This window comes from Nerophis lumbriciformis, linkage group LG02 (genome assembly GCF_033978685.3).
Source record: "Nerophis lumbriciformis linkage group LG02, RoL_Nlum_v2.1, whole genome shotgun sequence".
NCBI lineage: Eukaryota > Metazoa > Chordata > Actinopteri > Syngnathiformes > Syngnathidae > Nerophis > Nerophis lumbriciformis.
The window spans coordinates 23,338,233-23,356,539 of NC_084549.2; the positions used below are offsets into that span (position 1 = coordinate 23,338,233).

An 18,307-nucleotide genomic window follows, 5' to 3' on the forward strand; every position below is an offset into this window, starting at 1 on the left:
CTTGCTGGCCCTGATGGCACACCACTGGATTTTTAATGATTTTCAAAGCAAAAGAGGACATAAACGGCGTAAAAATTAAGGGTGTTCTGATCCGAAATTGATATGATCAAAAACCAAGTATGGGTGGATATCGGCTTGCATCTAAAATCTCTGATATAAGCTCTGATGCAAGCAGTCCCTCTGTGTGTTTTTCTTGTCCAAAGCTGGATAGCCAGTTAACATCTGTAGTGAATTTCCTCCATTAAACACACATGGTTGGTCTTTTCAAATCATTTACAAAAGGTAAACATGGTACGCTATAGGCTACTAGGAGCTTGCAGCTACACATCAGCTAAGCACACAAGCTACACATACGTTATAAGTGTCCTTAATTGAAGTATTTGGCAGTGTAAAAACACAACAGTTGTTTATACAAAGAAGTACTGTATTTTCCGGACTATGGAGCGTGCAGGTATACAAGCCGCACCCACTCAGCGTTAGAAGAAGAAAAAAATTCCCATATATTAGCCGCACCTGACTTTAAGCCGCAGATATGTATGTTATGATATTAGATATTTACACAGAAAACATTTTAAAATGTTCATTTACATTAACATTGTTTCCAAATGGTGCCTGTAACATTGCAGTAAAACGGTTGATCAAACAAAACAGAAGTAAATAAAATGGTAAATGGGTTGTACTTGTATAGTGCGTTTCTACCTTTTTTTAAGGAACTCAAAGCACTTTGAAACTATTTCCACATTCACCCATTCACACACATTCACACACTAATGTCATTGTCATGGACTCACTAGCTGTGGAAGCTAACTCTCCAATCAGCTAAACAGACTCAATAACTCCCTTGTGACGTTTTGTTGAATTTACCGAGAAAATCAGCCATGGTGTGGTTGTTTGTTGGCGATTGTTGTTTTTGGTTGAGAGTATTAAAAAAAGAAGAAGAAAAAAAGGAACACAGGAAGTAATATGGCACTAGGTACTAAAAGGAGTAGGGATAGGAATTAATAAGCTAATGCTTATTGCTACTTCTTTTCTAACATACAAAGGGTTTATTATCATCAAGTGTTTCAAGTGTAACGTAGTATTCACATGTTTGTTTGAAATAAAGCATTCATTCATTCATTATTTTTCTTGTTACTTCAGGGCAATGTCAACTATGTGATTTGCTGTGCTGTTGAAAATGCTTAGTTTAGGGCAAAAATTTTGTAAAATATGCTTAAGAAAACCAACAAAAAAATTACAATGATCATTTGATCAAAATGCCTTCAATGTGTTCAAATGAAAAATAAGAACACTTTATGTTTGATATTTTTCTTTGGGGTTGAAGTTGATTGAGAGATTGGGGGAAAGCAAAACAATCCAAAATATTTTTGTCTTTCAAAAAATAAGGAACTTTTATATGCAGTTGGTCTTTGGGGCATTGTGGAATACTTGCCAGTGTATCGTACACCTGTGAAAAAATTGGACATTGAAATTAAAAAATATGACAAGAAAAACCTTGGGAAAATAGATGGCTCAATTACAGCAAATATTTACTGTAAGGACAAAAAAGATCACCTTTGTCCCCTCAGGTTTAAAGTTTTTCCAGTGTGGACCAAACTAATCCCAAGTTTTTACTTTCTGCATCATTAGATCCGATTCCAGCCGAACGACCACAAAACCATCAAGGAGACGGCAGACGAGCTGAAAATTTTTGAAGGCATCAAGCACCCAAACTTGGTGCGCTACTTCGGAGTGGAGCTCCACAGGGTAAGACGCACACAGCCGACACTCCCCACCAATGTTCTTCGAATTTTTCATGTGTCTGACCAAACGCACAAACTCCCTGAGCAGTCAGTGGATCGCATGTGGGCAACATCAGGTGTGCACACAGTGGCCATACCAGCAGCACACCTGTCCCAAACCTGACATATTAACAAGTTAAATGTCTTATTATTATAATCAAATGACAACAGTCATTTATAACAAAACAAACTTGTTTTTAATGAGCTATGTACTAGTATTGTATGTCTGAGTGGGGGTCCTGCTTGGAAAATATTTTGTACCCATTTCAGAGATCATATTTAGTTCCCCTTAAAACATTCCCATGTTGCACAATGAGCTGTAAGCATGGGATACATTCTTGTAACTTTCTGTCTGTAAAATATATCATTACAGTTTATGTTAGCATAAGTCTAATAACAGAATTGCATGTTTATTATCCACAAATTAACATTCTTAAAACATGACAGTAGAATAAGCACACATCTGATTGGGGAGTCTGAGTAGAGATAGACATGTTGGACATGGATATGTTTTTTTCAAGGTCGATACCCGGTATTTGGAGCCGATATTAATTTGCAGTAAACCGTAGCTGAACATGAATATTATACGTGAGTAAACAGCTACACACGACTTGAAATTGTTTTTAAACATTATTTTTCAGTAACGTCAGGCAAGCAGTGACATAATTTTGTATGGGCCGCTAATGTTGTGGTGAATTTAGCACCAAACCACATCAGGGGATTTCACACACACCTTTATTACGTGTGTCTAAGAGGAGCATCAGCATTTGCATTTCAAAATATGGGAGATCTGCTCAAAATTGGTAAAAATATGGGATTTTTCTACATCACAATAAATTGCAAGCTAATCAATTTTACAGCAGTTTATGGATTTTAATATTAAGGTTTCTGTATGAAAACCTGAAATATTGATTGGTCGATTGAAGTTTACTTTAATTAAAGGCTTAGCGGCCACATGCTTGGACAGCACCTTTTAGCTCTTATTTCCAAAATTGTGTACACTACTGAATTGGGGTCTTATGGCCACTTATGTGGACACTTATACTGCCATCTGGTGGTGTTAGAAGAGTATAACATACAATGGAATTTTGAAAAAAAAAAAGTGAAAAAATAAGAATTAGCATGTCACTAAACATGACGTACACGTTTGTGTACTTATGGACTAAGTACATCATATCAAAAGATGATTCTTAGTTTTTATTCTAATAAGGGTCCAATAAGCCCAAATAGCAAAGAGAAATAAAAAAAGCATGTAAACAAACAGCTTGGGCCTTAAGAGATTAAACATTTATACAGTTTCTATATGATACATCACATATTTTACATATATAAATTTCTCTTTACAACATGTCTGAAAAGGAGTAGGAAGAAGAAAAGCTTATTTAATTCTACGCCTTTTCCACATCATAGCAATTACGTTCTCAATGTGTAACATTTACATAAATGATTTGTCAATATGATATGATTGATATGGAATATATGGTTTCTAAATATGGCAAACATTTCAATAAAACTAAAGTGGCCGTCTGAGCACGACAGCGCAGTTAGCAGAATGGAGCACTGGTTGTTATTACAACTAACTTACTCTCCACTTATCACAAGTTGTAAATACTAAATACTGGTATCATTTGTGTATGTATTGTATCTGCTGATGTATTTCTGTTGTAATTGTAAAAACAATATAAATATCGTCTGATAAAGCTAAAAGAAGACCGATATCGATATGTCAAAATGCCAAATATCGGCGCCGATAATCTGTGGATCCCTGATTTCCAGTACTTGTTTATTTCACGATAATAAGAGTTATAAGCATTTACCTCTCTTGACTCTTCTGCACTGTTAGCTTTAAAGGGGAACTGCACTTTTTTGGAATTTAGCCTGTTGTTCACAATCATTATGAAAGACAAGACGACAGATGTATTTTTAATGCATTCTAACTCGTTAATAAACATAAATAAAAATCCATTTACAGAGAAACTGGGAGGTCTTCTATTCCACCCATAAAATCCAATAAATAACCATCCAAAAAGGCACCAACAATAATCCATTTACATTTTGCATATAGTATATAGTAGCGTCCCGGAAGAGTTAGTGCTGCAAGGGGTTCTGGTTATTTGTTCTGTTGTGTTTATGTTGTGTTACGGTGCGGATGTTCTCCCGAACTGTGTTTGTCATTCTTGTTTGGTGTGGGTTCACGGTGTGGCGCATATTTGTAACAGTGTTAAAGTTGTTTATACGGCCACCCTCAGTGTGACCTGTATGGCTGTTGACCAAGTATGGGTTGCATTCACTTATGTGTGTGTGAAAAGCCGTAGATTTAATGTGACTGGGCCGGCACGCAAAGGCAGTGCCTTTAAGGTTTATTGGCGCTCTGTACTTCTCCCTACATCCGTGTACACAGCGGCGTTTTAAAAAGTCATAAATTTTACTTTTTGAAACCGATACCGATAATTTCCGATATTACATTTTAAAGCATTTATCGGCCAATAATATCGGCAGTCCGATATTATCGGCCATCGCTAGTCAGAATGCATTGAAAAATAAAAACAAGTTCTTGTCTTACATAAGGATTGGGAATGATAGGCATTAAAAATAAAAATGTGCACTTCCCCTTTAAGCAAACTAGCAAAACAGATGATTAGCTGCGTGTGACTCGAGCTGGAATTTACAGTTTGTGTGGTGTTGGAGTTGTCCCACTTTTTGTGTGACCATAAACGCATCAGTGGCTGAGTCTAATGAGTTTGTGAGTGCGAGTTATATGTCGGTATGACGCAGGGTTGGTTTTGGCGTGGTTTGTACGTCAGAAAATTACCAGCTTTGCGTGATCTTTTTTAATTTTTTTTGCTATCGTTTTTTTAATGTGTTTATAAAAAGTGTTGCTCCATGAAGTGTTCGATGGACCTCCTATCCACACAGCGCCTCGACAGACGTTCCAAAAATTGGACAGTGTTTCCACCTGGAACTCGGATTTGCCTTAAAAAAAAATTGTACAAAATATATTTTCTGTTCATCTTGTTTATTAGTTTTGGTTTGATTTATTTTGCTTCCCACCACTCACCCCCTCTGCGGCGTCCACCCTTCAGGAGGAGATGTACATCTTCATGGAGTACTGTGACGAGGGCACCCTGGAGGAGGTGTCCAGGCTGGGCCTGCAGGAGCACGTAATCAGGCTGTACAGCAAGCAGATCACCACCGCCATCAATGTCCTCCATGAGCACGGCATCGTCCACAGGGACATTAAAGGTCAGCGACCTCTGCGCCACACCTGTTCCCCCTCCCCCTCTCCTAACAGCAGCGCTCTCTCATCAGGAGCCAACATCTTTCTGACGTCTTCTGGCCTCATTAAACTGGGCGACTTTGGCTGCTCGGTCAAGTTAAGAAACAACACCCACACCATGCCGGGCGAGGTCAACAGCACTCTGGGGACAGCCGGTAAGACCAGTGGTGGGGGCGTGGCCTCATCGTGTGATTTGCATAATTGGCTGTGTTGCATGTATTTTTTTAAAAAGGCTTAAAAAAAAAAATGTTCTGAGAAAAAACCCAATTGCGATTTTTCTCTCCAAAATTGAGAATGCGATTCAACTTGCAATTTTTATATTTGATACATAAAATGCATGCAACTGGGAAAATAAGGAGTGAAGGAGGACATGTTACTTTTAGACTGTCAATCAACATATTATTGCCTCAAGGTGCCACTTATTAGAGCAATATGCAATAATTTACTTAAAAAATATTTGGCTTTATGCAGACAAACTCACAGCTTTTGTATACATCAGGGGTCTCCAAACTTTTTGACTCAGGTTGGCTAGAATTTCCTAGAAATTATTTATTTATATTTTATATATATATATATATATATATATATATATATATATATATATATATATATATATATATATATATATATAGAAAATGGATGGATGGATGGATGGATTTATATTATTTAAAATTTTTTTCTAGAGTTTCTGCATTGGGTTAAAACAATTTGGCCTGGCTGTATATATATATATATGTATGTATATATATATATATATATATATATATATATATATATATATATATATATATATATATATATATATTTGTTATATATATATTCTGAGCGCGATGATGTCACGTTATCGATGGGAAAATGCATTAATAGACAATATGATTTGCCTGAACGGCTAGAGGACCCCGAGAGTAACAAGCGGTAGAAAATGGATTAGAAAGGACAGATTAAAAAAAAAAGACCAAAAATAAAAATAATAATTTTTATATATATATATATATATAGTTTAAGAGCATGATGTAGACCATTGGTCACCAAACTACAGCCCCTCCAATATATATATATATTTTTATATATACCGGTGTGTATATATATATATATATGTATATATATATACACATACCGGTATATATATACACATATATATATATATGTGTATATATACACACATATATATATGTGTGTATATATATATATATAGGCAAAATATTAGAAAGCAGCTCACTTGTAGTGCAAACAACAATAAACATTGTTAATGACAACCTCTTTGATTATGTCAATCAAATTAATGTTACATTTTAATCCCCCATATATTTGCTCATCTTGTGGCCTACAATTCATATTTAATAACCTGTATATTCCTGTTTTCCTCCCCTGATCAGCCTACATGGCACCTGAAGTCATCACGAGAGCAAAAGGTGAAGGCCATGGAAGAGCAGCAGACATCTGGAGTTTAGGCTGCGTCCTCATTGAGATGGTGACAGGAAAGGTAACGTCTTTTCTGCACACGCTTCCAACTGCAAAGTGTCGCACGTTTGATCTCAAAGTGCCTTTGTCTTCATGCGAGCATGTGCACTATTTTGTTTCCATGTGCAGAGACCCTGGCATGAGTACGAGCACAACTTTCAGATCATGTACAAAGTGGGCATGGGCCATAAGCCCCCCATCCCGGAGAAGCTGAGCACCGAGGGCAAGGACTTCTTGGGCCACTGTCTGGAGAGCGAACCTAAACGACGCTGGACTGCGAGTATGCTGCTTGATCATCCCTTTGTCAAGGTGCTCGCTTCTCTTACCTTCTTGTACTTTTGGAACTACCGCTCAATTTAAAACACATTATAACGGGACTGTGTGCAACTCTAAGCACTATGTAAATCCAATCCTTTATTATTATTATAGCTTGTCATTACAACTCCTTAGAGTAAATCCTGGCAGAGCCTGCCTATCGCATAAACACTCTAAACCTAGGCTGTCAAACGTACGGGATGAGGCTTGCGAACACGTTTTATCCGGCCCGCGGGATGAGTTTGCTAAGTATAAAAATTAACCTGAAATTTTTTAATGAAAGAAACAGCTGTTCTAAATGTGTCCACTGGATGTCGCAATAGCAATTCTTTGTATCTTTGTAGAGGATGTTATGCACAAAATAAACCACATGATGTTAGTACAACAGTTGAGGAAAATGATCAAACTACATAAATAACATCCTGTAATTTGATTTTGATATTTTTTTTTTTTATCTTGATGCAATGAAAATTAACACCAATGAGTTGTTTGTCTATCTGTGATGAGGTGGCGACTTGTCCAGGGTGTTCACCCCCCTTCCGCCCGAATGCAGCTGAGATAGGCTCCAGCACCCCCCGCGACCCCAAAGGGGACAAGCGGTAGAAAATGGATGGATGAATGGAGTTGACTGATGAACATTATCACATAATTTATTCAGAAAATCTAAATAACAACAAATAAAGTATGTATGCTATTAATCGCAACTGGTAATTGTAAAAAAACAACAACAAAAAAAACAATATTGTGATTTGTACAATTTCAGAATGTGCTTGTTCTATTTTTAAACAAAGAAAACAATCTGAAGTTGTCTTTATTTTTAAGTTATCGTGCTGGGATTTTACCAGTAGATTTTTCTCCATGTGGCCCCCGATCTATAATGAGTTTGACACCCCTGCACTAAACTCTTGTTTAGGGCCACAACCACTAGGGTGCCACATGATCATGGCCTAGGCCAGAGGTATCAGTCGTTTTCACTGAGGGCCACATCGCAGTTATGTTTTGTCCCAGAGGGCTGCCTCTAACAGTAAACACTATTACTACACACATTTTAATGCACTTTATTAGTAGATTTTTTTTAACTAAAATGTAAATAAAAATATGGTAAATTGCAATAATTTCACCTCAAAATTTAGTGTATTTTACTGTAAATTGAAAAACAGTACTGCTCTTTTTATGGTATAGAAAAAATGCCGCTCAGTTGCCAGAATTTTACTGTTAAAATGTACATTTGTTTTTTTACTGTAAATAAAAAATAAAAAAAATGTTGGCACCTGAGCTGCTAGTTTGCAAATCAACAACTGTAGATTTGTCTGTGTATTTCTATAAAAGCCAAAATGGCACCACAATTTATTACAGTAAAAAAAAGTACTTTTTTTTTTTCATTTAGAGAAAAATGTTGTAAAAACCACAGTAAATTTCACAATTTTACTATTTATTATTGCTACTTTTACATTGCACAATTTGATGGATAACTTTCTTTGAAATCATTATTATTTATTTCTATTTTAAAAATTGTTTGAACGTTTGATAATATATTTTTTCGCATAATTAGACAATATTTAAGTTAACATAATTGGCAATTACATGGAGTAAATATTTTTTTCCCCTCCCAAAATAGAAAGGAAGAATACATTTAGTAAGAAAAGTTCCAGTACTTTATTGATACATATTATTCCAAGGCTTTCGAGGGCCAAATAAATTGAAGTGGCGGGCCACGAGTCTGACACCTGTGAGGCTTTTGCAAAAAAAATATTCTTTCAATTGGTAAATCCGTCAACTAAAAAACTACATCATAAAGTCACTTTTGCTGTCAAAGTTCAACAGTAAGTTCACTGTTTACTCAACACAGTATGCACTCATAATATCATTCAGTTCACTTTCAGTTTATTTGGAACATGCATACGATACAATGTAATGCATCACATATTTCCACTTGTTTCATTACAGCACGTCCGAAAAAGAGTAGGAAGAAGCAGAACTTATTTAATCCTACCCCTTATCATATCATATAGCAGTTTTATCCCATTTCCTTTTTCTCAGTTTGTAACAGAACAGTGGGTAAATAAAAAAATATACCACAAGTAAGTAAACAAGTATTAAATAGATACTAACTTTATTTATAAAGCCCTTTAAAAACAACCACAGTTGAAAAACAAAAGGCTGTACACCACAAACAAGTAAACACACAACAAGCAGAGAAATACAGGCAAAGGACGGACTAAAATATATCATTTAAAACAGAGGTAAAATACACACACATACATATATACACATAAAAGAGCAAAAAAAAACATATCTTGAGAGCAACTTGTTAGATAAAAGGCAGTTAAAAAGAGTTTAAACAGTTCAAAGTCTCATGCTGGGTTGAAAGCCAGTGAGTAAAAATGGATTTTAAGAAGGGTCTTAAAAGTAGCCAAAGAAGGGGTCCGTCTCACATGGAGAGTGAGATAGTTCCAAAGTAATAATCATCTCAAAAAACAAAAACAAAAAGGTTCTAGATGTTCATCATAATTGTTCTTCTTTGTACTGAACACTTGTAGTCTCTTAAACTGAATCAGATTGGTGCTTTGTTTGATTTCTTTGCTTAATACATTCCATAATTTATTTATTTATTATTTAATTAATAAGGTATTATTATGATTATTATCCACACAATGTGATGAACTGAGACATAAACATGTAACTATTGCGGGTTTTCTGATCGGGTTATCATGTTTGGAAGACTGGCGTGTGTGTAGAGCGCCCGATCTGATGACAGTGGAAACATGCAAGAGAGAACTGGTTTACAATCGCATCATCGAGATATGCTAATCCCATCTTTAAAAAGTAAGACACTTTTATTAAAGTTTTTACCGTACAAATTATTGGAGACATAACATTCATAATGTTTTTAACATGTGTTTTAAAAAGCTAGATTCAACCAAATTATGTCAATAATTTGTTTATTAGGCCATGTAAACGTACTTAGTTCGTTTGTCGGACGGTGATGCTGGGTTTATGTGGGGTGGGGGAGTCTTATATTAACAATAATAAGTAAAAAAAAAAATGGGGCCACAAACAAAATCTTGCTTTGGGCCACACAAAGCCTTGGATGGCAGCATGAATTCAGAGAGAATAAAAATACGTAGCAAGAGGGATCAGTATTGCTACCTTAATGAGCAAGTAATAAGACATATTTACTGTATATATTTTTCAAAAAAATGACTCACAACAAATGTAGTGACTAGCTACAGTTTGGGCCCTTTCTCATGCACTCCAAAATCATTCATAAAGTCCTCAAATTCAGTTATTATATGACAAGTTTTTAAATTTCGGAAATAACATCCTCACTTCCCATATATATATATACACATATATATATATATATATCACAATGATTTGTGTTTACTTGTACTAAACCAATTTGTCTCCTCTACATTGTGGTTTAGGTAATAATAAATGCATGCTTTGTTTACAAAAACAGCCTGTACAGTATTTATGGAGTGAAATTTGTATTTTATTTGTATTATTTTGTTCATGCCATGATACTTTCACTTATCCTACTGTGTGACTGTGTCACAAGAAATCAAGTCAGAGCCATTATATCATCATCAGAGAGCAACAATGTGGCACCACTGTATAATTGTACAGAAATAGACGCTTTTAAGTTAAGTTCTCCTTTCTAAAATTCATATTTGATTTGTGACAAAATGAACACAAGGAGAGTGGTCACAAGGCGGGTGATGGGTGGTAAATGTAGCGCAGGCAAAACACATTTGGCCAGTCAAGTTTCTAAGTGACTCTGTTTACACTGCAGGCCAAAGTGGCCCAAATCAGATTTGTTTGTAATCTGATTTTTTCCAGCTGACTGTTTACACAGCTGGTAAAATGTGATTTTTATCAGACTCCAGTGTAAACGTGCTCACGCCCCAATGTGGCAACAATGTGGCCGCAATGTCACTTGCATGCACACTTCAATAAAGTGAAAACAAAGGAAGTTGACTGGGAGGAAGTCGCTGCTACTACAAAATAAAATAAAAGTTGCAACACCTTAAAAATGAGTGGTTTTTTTTCATAAAAATAAATGAAATATACAGGACTGTCTCAGAAAATTAGAATATTGTGATAACGTTCTTTATTTTCTGTAATGCAATTAAAAAAACAAAAATGTCATACATTCTGGATTCATTACACATCAACTGAAATTTTGCAAGCCTTTTATTATTTTAATATTGCTGATTATGGCATACAGCTTAAGAAAACTCAAATATCCTATCTCAAAAATATGTGAATATTTCCTCAGACCAAGTAAAAAAAAAAAGATTTATAACAGCAAAAAAAAATCAAACATTTGAAAATGTCAATTAATGCACTCAGTACTTGGTTGGGAATCCTTTTGCACGGATTACTGCATCAATGCGGCGTGGCATGGAGGCAATCAGCCTGTGGCATTGCTGAGGTGTTGTGGATGCCCAGGATGCTTCAGTAACGGCCTTTAGCTCGTTTGCATTATTGGGTCTGGTGTCTTTCAGCTATTCTTCACAATACCCCACAAATTCTCTATGGGGTTCAGGTCAGGGGAGTTGGCAGGCCAATCGAGGACAGTAATGCCATGGTCAGTACACCAGTTACTGGTGGTTTTGGCACTGTGGGCAGTAACACCTCAGCAATGCCACAGGCTGATTGCCTCCATGCCACGCCGCATTGATGCAGTAATCCGTGCAAAAGGATTCCCAACCAAGTACTGAGTGCATTAATTGACATTTTCAAATGTTTGATTTTGTTTTGCTGTTATAAATCTTTATTTTTTTACTTGGTCTGAGGAAATATTCAAAATTTTTTAGATAGGATATTTGAGTTTTCTTAAGCTGTATGCCATAATCAGCAATATTAAAATAATAAAAGGCTTGCAATATTTCAGTTGATGTGTAATGAATCCAGAATGTATGACATTTTCATGTTTTTAGTTGCATTACAGAAAATAAAGAACTTTATCACAATATTCTAATTTTCTGAGACAGTCCTGTATAGTATAATATATTTGGGACGGCTGTTAAGTAGAGGAGACCCAGACATCAGCGTGGATCTATGTGAGCTTTTTTTTCCAACTCACATGTAAGCAAATATGCCACAGCATCAATTTTGGTCCTTCAACGATCGTTATTTCGTCGAAATCAAAATATGTATTTATATATTACATATAACCTATTATTTGTGCACTATTGATAGTGATGCATCGAAAATTTGGTCGTCTTAAATAGACTTTGATGTTGTGGTGAAATATCCACTTCCGCTGGCGACTGCGTCTTTCCCCGCACACACGAATGACGTAGCTCGTCTAAAGATAACGAAAAAGTCACATTCGGGTCGCTTTGCGTTTATTTGAAACGATCAGATTCCAATCTGATTCGAACTACCTCCTAATGTGGCCTGAATCTGATGCCAGAAGATCACATTTGAAGCACTTTGGAGCGTTTAGACCAACAAAATAAAATCAGAACTGTCACTTGAGGGCATAAAAAATCAGATTTGGTGTGCAGTGTAAACGAGGCCAGCGACAGGGATTAGGTTTCCAATGATTTGCCATATGAAATAGAAACACAATCTGAAGTGGAACCATTTAATAGACAGCTGAAACACTGGCCGTAAGAAAAGCAAACATGTAACCACAGAGTCCGAATCAGAAAAGTCAATACATACACACTTCCATGCACTACATGTTGATGTCGCACCCACGATTCGCAAGTAAAAAAAAACACTTTTCTGCAAGTTAAACTTTTAGTGGTAATATTCCACCCTGCCTGAAACGTACAGGTTAACTTACAGGTTGAGCTCTCTTCTGACCGCCATTTTACTCCCCACCCTGCTTCTTTTTCGTTTTTGGTGGATGGCACCATGCGCAATTAAGTGTAATGGCCTTCAATTGACTCAGCGACACCACCTGGCGTGCAATTTATGGGTGTGCCGAGGGCAAGTGTGTGGAATATTACTGCCAAAAGTTTTTGGAGAAAATAGTTTTTATACTTGTTTTTTTTTTTTACTTCAGAAATTATTTTTACTTGCCAGTTGTCGGCGTGAGTAAAAACTTTGTTGTGTGTTTGGAGTTTTGCGTTGATTTTACTGCGTTAGTAAATGCATTATTTTGTCCTTATGCTCATTTATTTCTGTTGCAGGTGTGTACGGATGAGGAGTGACAACCTTTGTGACCTTTGGACTTTGCGAGCGTGGACAAGTAGATGTTTAGGCTGAAGACTCTTATTTTCAGTGTCCATTGAGCGGTTCTTTCTTTGTGTATCTATGGACTTTATGTATATATTGTAAGAATAGCATCTACATTCATGCTTGTATAAACAATATTGTAAAGTAATTATTGACAACTTTGTTGTTGTCACCGACCTGTGAAATGGCATTGAACTTTACTGTTTTTTTTTGTTTAGTTTTTTAAACTAATGGGTGGGGTGGGATTGGGGGTGGTACCAAACCGTATGGCACTTTTAAACTGTTTACCCAAGGGGGCAGTTAGTTGAGTGGAGCAAGGAAGAATTTTATTTCAGTGGAATTTTTTAAGGGGCTGAAAACTTTGCTGATTGAATGGAAGGATCGCCGCTTTGTCCTTTTTATGAAATGAACACCATCCAAATATTCAAATGAATTTATTTCTTTGTCAAGTGTTCCAGGAAGGATTTGTTTCCATTCTTTATTTCTTAATTTTTTGATTTTTGCCGAGGAGTAAAAGTCAAGTCGTTCAAGTGACCGCGGTGCAGCCCTGATGAAGATGAGGAAGAAGGCCTGCCTCCGCTCACTGCTGCTCTACACACAACTTACTGTACACACACACTCTCAACACGTGGTCCTCTGCTGCTCTTAGTGTTTGCTATGTACAAACAATATTAATAAAACATTTGTTTTTTATTAAAATAAAACAGGCTTGTTTATCATTTTGTAATCCTATATATTAGACATATCACACCAATGAAGTGAGTATGATTTTTGCCTGAAAATGTTCTGTCTGGCATCTGAAATCTGAGAAATCTGTGGTTACAGCAAGAGCCCACTATATGGCAGCAAAGTGACACTTGACTTAAAGGCCCACAGTTCACGAATGTGGCAAACTGGCGAGTGTTGGAGTACAATATTTATTGCGCTTAATGACACTGGCCTTGAAATTTGGTGAAATATAATAGTACCTTTTAGCAACAGTATTTAAGTTTATCAATATTTTAGATACATTTTACGCGTTTATCGCATTAACGAGTCCTTGTGTGTGTGAGCTGTGTGGAGAGCGTATGTAAAATCCAATAAAATACTTAATAGTGTCCCTACAAAATGCACCTACCTAGGGTCTGGAATGTAACTCCCACGATAATTGAGGGAACACTACCTCAAATTATTGTCCCCTAGTTTTTTGACCCGCTGTACTATCAAATGTCCACTAAGAGGAGCCCAAACAAACCAAACGTGATGACCTTCATGGTCTGATAATGTATCCAAGTTAGTAAGTTATTCAAACAAACAAAATGACATTTTAGAAATATTGTAGCTTAAAAAGTATTTTTCTTTCTAACCTTTGTCATATATGTTTTATTAGTCAGTGTTATTTAGTCACACAGTGGCATTTGACGTGACAATGTTGAAGCAACGTGACGGAGTTTATAGCTCCAGTACACAACAAACATAATAATAGTGTCATTTTGGTCTGCTGTGTATATTATTGTACACTATGATCATAATAAGGGAGGAATATTTTACATGGATTTTTGTATGATTTCATAGTTATAATTTTAAGTCGATTATGGTGACGTTTTGTTCAATGGTTGGTTTAGTCACACTTTCATTGATGGATTCCCTATTGGCAACTCCTCCATCTGCTTCCTTCTCTTTCTGCCCTGTCACACGCACACGCACACACAAAACACACACCTCATATGAGTTGACAGAAGCATCTTCAAAGTTGAAAACATGACCATGGACTCACATAGTTGTCTGTGCAGGACCAGTTTGGGTGCATCTGGCTGTGAAGCCGTTTTTCCACGTCTGCTTGCTGGTAATATTTTTCCTGCTCGGGCTCTGACAGCGACTTCCACTGTGGACACATCACACACTTTAGTCCAGGGGTGTTCTAAGTGTGGCCTGTGGCTCTTTTTTTATTCTATAGTCTGGTTACTCTCTGTGTGTGTTAACAGCGCGTGTTGCGTATGTATTACATCGTTTTCATTCACCCAGTGATCCATCCCATTATGGACGTAAAAATGATTTGATCCGAAACCAAATTTCTTTAACTTGCCAAACACCAGTGGCCAGAGTGTACATTTTTATGTAATTCACAGGAGTTTGTTGAAAGCACAAAGTAAACTAACAGAGGACTATTGGTAATCTTTGAGTGATTAATGATAAGCTGTTTTTCCACCAATAGAAAGGTGGTGTTTCATGTGTCGTTTCCTTCAAAGTAGCTCCCTTTCATTTCAACTTGCAAAAACAAACAAATCAAACAAATGTGATGCCTCAAAGAGAAAATCATGCTAAACTAGATGAGGCAATTCCTGAAGGAATTGCGTGTGAATGCTCCAATGCTGAAGTTGAACTGCAATCCTGGAAATGTTTTTACATTGTTGAAGTAGAGCACACAATTCCCAAATAGGCTGAATATTTTGAAGTTGGAACAGTTTGAATCAGATGAAAAATGTGGGAGTTGTGGAACTTTGAAAAATGTCCCATTGATTTCAAATGCCCATCCATCCATCCATTTTCTTCCGCTTAGCCGATGTTAGGTCACGGGGGCAGCAGCCTAAGCAGAGAAGCCCAGACTTCCCTCTTCCCAGCCACTTCGTCCAGCTCCTCCCGGGGGATCCCGAGTCGTTCCGAGGCCAGCCGGGAGACATAGTCTTCCCAACGTGTCCTGGGTCTTTCCCGTGGCCTTCTACCGGTCGGACGTGCCCTAAACACCTCCCGAGGGAGGCGTTCGGGTGGCATCTTGACCAGATGCCCGAACCACCTCATCTGGCTCCTCTCGATGCAGCGGCTTTACTTTGAGCTCCCCCCGGATGACAGAGCTTCTCACCCTATCTCTAAGGGAGAGATCCGCCACCCGGCAGAGGAAACTCATTTCGGCAGCTTGTACCCGTGATCTTGTCCTTTTGGTCATGACCATAGGTGAGGATGGGAACGTAAATCGACCGGTAAATTGAGAGCTTTGCCTTACGCCTCAGCTCCTTCTTCACCACAACGGACTGATACATTACCGCATTACTGAAGACGCCGCACCGATCCGCCTGTCGATCTCATGATTCACTCTTCCCTCACTCGTGAACAAGACTCCGAGGCACTTGAACTCTTCCACATGGGGCAAGATCTCCTCCCCAACTCGGCACTCCACCCTTTCCCGGGCGAGAACCATTGACTCTGACTTGGAGGTGCTGATTGTCATCCCAGTCGCTTCACACTCAGCTGCGAACCAATCTAGTGAGAGCTGAAGATCCTGGCCAGATGAAGCCATCAGGACCACATCATCTGCAAAAAGCAGAGACCTAATCCTGCAGCCACCAAACCGGATCCCCTCAACGCCCTGACTGCTCCTAGAAATTCTGTCCATAAAAGTTATGAACAGAATCGGTGACAAAGGGCAGCCTTGGCGGAGTCCAACCCTCACTGGAACAAGATTTCAATCCAATCCAAGCCACTTTATTTGTATAGCACATTTAAACAACAAAAATGTTTTCAAAGTGCTGCACAACAATATTAAAAAACAATATTCAAATAGTATCCCTAGCTCCACCAATGACTGAATAAAAACAAAAAATAAATAAATATAAAAACAATATAGAAATAAATATGATTACAAAACTATTTTAAAGGGTAAAACCATCCATCCATCCATCCATTTCCTACCGCTTATTCCCTTCGGGGTCGCGGGGGGCGCTGGAGCCTATCTCAGCTACAATCGGGCGGAAGGCGGGGTACACCCTGGACAAGTCGCCACCTCATCGCAGGGCCAACACAGATAGACAGACAACATTCACACTCACATTCACACACTAGGGCCAATTTAGTGTTGCCAATCAACCTATCCCCAGGTGCAACCAATTAAAACAATAAATAAAAATTTAAATTTAAAAACACAGAGGGCCACACAACTCACGTAGTGTTAAAAGCCAAAGAATAAAAGTGGGTCTTAAGACGAGACTTAAAACACTGTATTGTGGGAGCAGTTCGAACATGGAGGGGCAGAGTGTTCCAGAGCTTAGGGCCGACCACAGAGAAGGCCCTGTCTCCCCTGGTTTTAAGTCTGGTCTTGGGCACCACGAGCTGGAGCTGGCTCTCGGACCTCAGAGCGCGCGCAGGATGGTAAATTTGGATGAGGTTGGAGATATAATGAGGTGCCAGTCCATACAAAGCTTTAAGAGCAAGCAGCAAGATTTTAAAATCAATCCTAAAATGAACAGGGAGCCAGTGCAAAGTCTCAAGAATTGGGGTTATATGCTCGCGTTTCCTGGCCCCTGTTAAAAGTCGTGCTGCCGCGTTCTGGACTAACTGCAACCGGGAGAGAGCTTTTTGGCTAATGCCAGCATAAAGTGCATTGCAGTAGTCCAGGCGACTTGAAATAAAAGCATGCACGACTTGTTCAAAAAGGTTAAAAGATAAAAACGGTTTTACCTTTGTTAAAAGACGAAGATGATAAAAACACGATTTTAAAACGCCATTGACTTGTTTGTCAAGTTTAAAATCGCTGTCTATAGTAACGCCAAGGCTGGTGACTTTGGGACGCACATCATTTTGCAATGATCCCAAGTCAGTGAGGGCCGGACCAAAAACTATAATTACCATTTTTCCCTCATTCATTATAAAAAAAATCTGGGCTAACCAAGCCTTGACGTCGCATAGACAGTTGAGAAGGGGTGTCAGGGGGCCGTGGCCTTTTGAAGTCGGCATATAAATTTGGCAGTCTGCATAAAAGTGATAAGACACTCCATGCCTCTTAAAAATCTCTCCAAGAGGGAGGAGATAAACAGCAAACAGGATGGGGCCAAGAATAGATCCCTGGGGGACACCACAGTAAAGTGGAGCAGAAGAAGAGGTGGCGTCCCCCAGCCTGACAGAGAAGGACCTCTCTGACAGGTAAGATCTGAACCACTCTAATGCAGTCGCCCTGATACCCACACAGTCTCTCAGGCGGTCTAAAAGAATTGTGTGGTCGACTGTGTCAAAGGCAGCTGTAATATCTAAAAGCACTAAAATGGCAGAGCTGCCAGAATCAGACATTAAAAGCAAGTACCGTATTTTTCGGAGTATAAGTCGCACCAGAGTAAAGTCGCACCTGCCGAAAATGCATAATAAAGAAGGAAAAAAACATATATAAGTCGCACTGGAGCCCGGCCAAACTATGAAAAAAACTGCGACTTATAGTCCGAAAAATACGGTAATTAAAAACCTTTAAAAGTGCAGATTCAGTACTGTGCAAAGCTTTGTATTCAGACTGAAATCTAAAGTGCTATTTTAA

The 18,307-nt window shown here is 37.9% G+C and overlaps 2 protein-coding genes across 8 annotated transcripts in view; one reads left to right on the top strand and one right to left on the bottom strand.

Moving 5' to 3' along the window:
- map3k4 (mitogen-activated protein kinase kinase kinase 4) overlaps positions 1 to 13,736 on the top strand; it is a 48,798-nt gene extending 35,062 nt beyond the window's left edge. For both annotated transcript variants that reach the window (XM_061958911.1, XM_061958919.1), the window contains 6 exons: positions 1,630 to 1,746; positions 4,865 to 5,024; positions 5,091 to 5,213; positions 6,435 to 6,541; positions 6,649 to 6,828; positions 12,987 to 13,736. In XM_061958911.1, coding sequence (XP_061814895.1) covers positions 1,630 to 1,746; positions 4,865 to 5,024; positions 5,091 to 5,213; positions 6,435 to 6,541; positions 6,649 to 6,828; positions 12,987 to 13,007 — 708 coding nt within the window. In that variant the 3' untranslated portion in view covers positions 13,008 to 13,736. The remainder of the gene's footprint in view (positions 1 to 1,629; positions 1,747 to 4,864; positions 5,025 to 5,090; positions 5,214 to 6,434; positions 6,542 to 6,648; positions 6,829 to 12,986) is intronic.
- LOC133605712 (uncharacterized) overlaps positions 13,730 to 18,307 on the bottom strand; it is a 28,738-nt gene continuing 24,160 nt past the window's right edge. For all 6 annotated transcript variants that reach the window (XM_072915856.1, XM_061958957.1, XM_061958965.1 and 3 more), the window contains 2 exons: positions 14,789 to 14,896; positions 13,730 to 14,699 (listed from right to left, as the gene is read on the bottom strand). In XM_072915856.1, the coding sequence (XP_072771957.1) occupies positions 14,637 to 14,699; positions 14,789 to 14,896 (171 nt within the window). In that variant the 3' untranslated portion in view covers positions 13,730 to 14,636. The remainder of the gene's footprint in view (positions 14,700 to 14,788; positions 14,897 to 18,307) is intronic.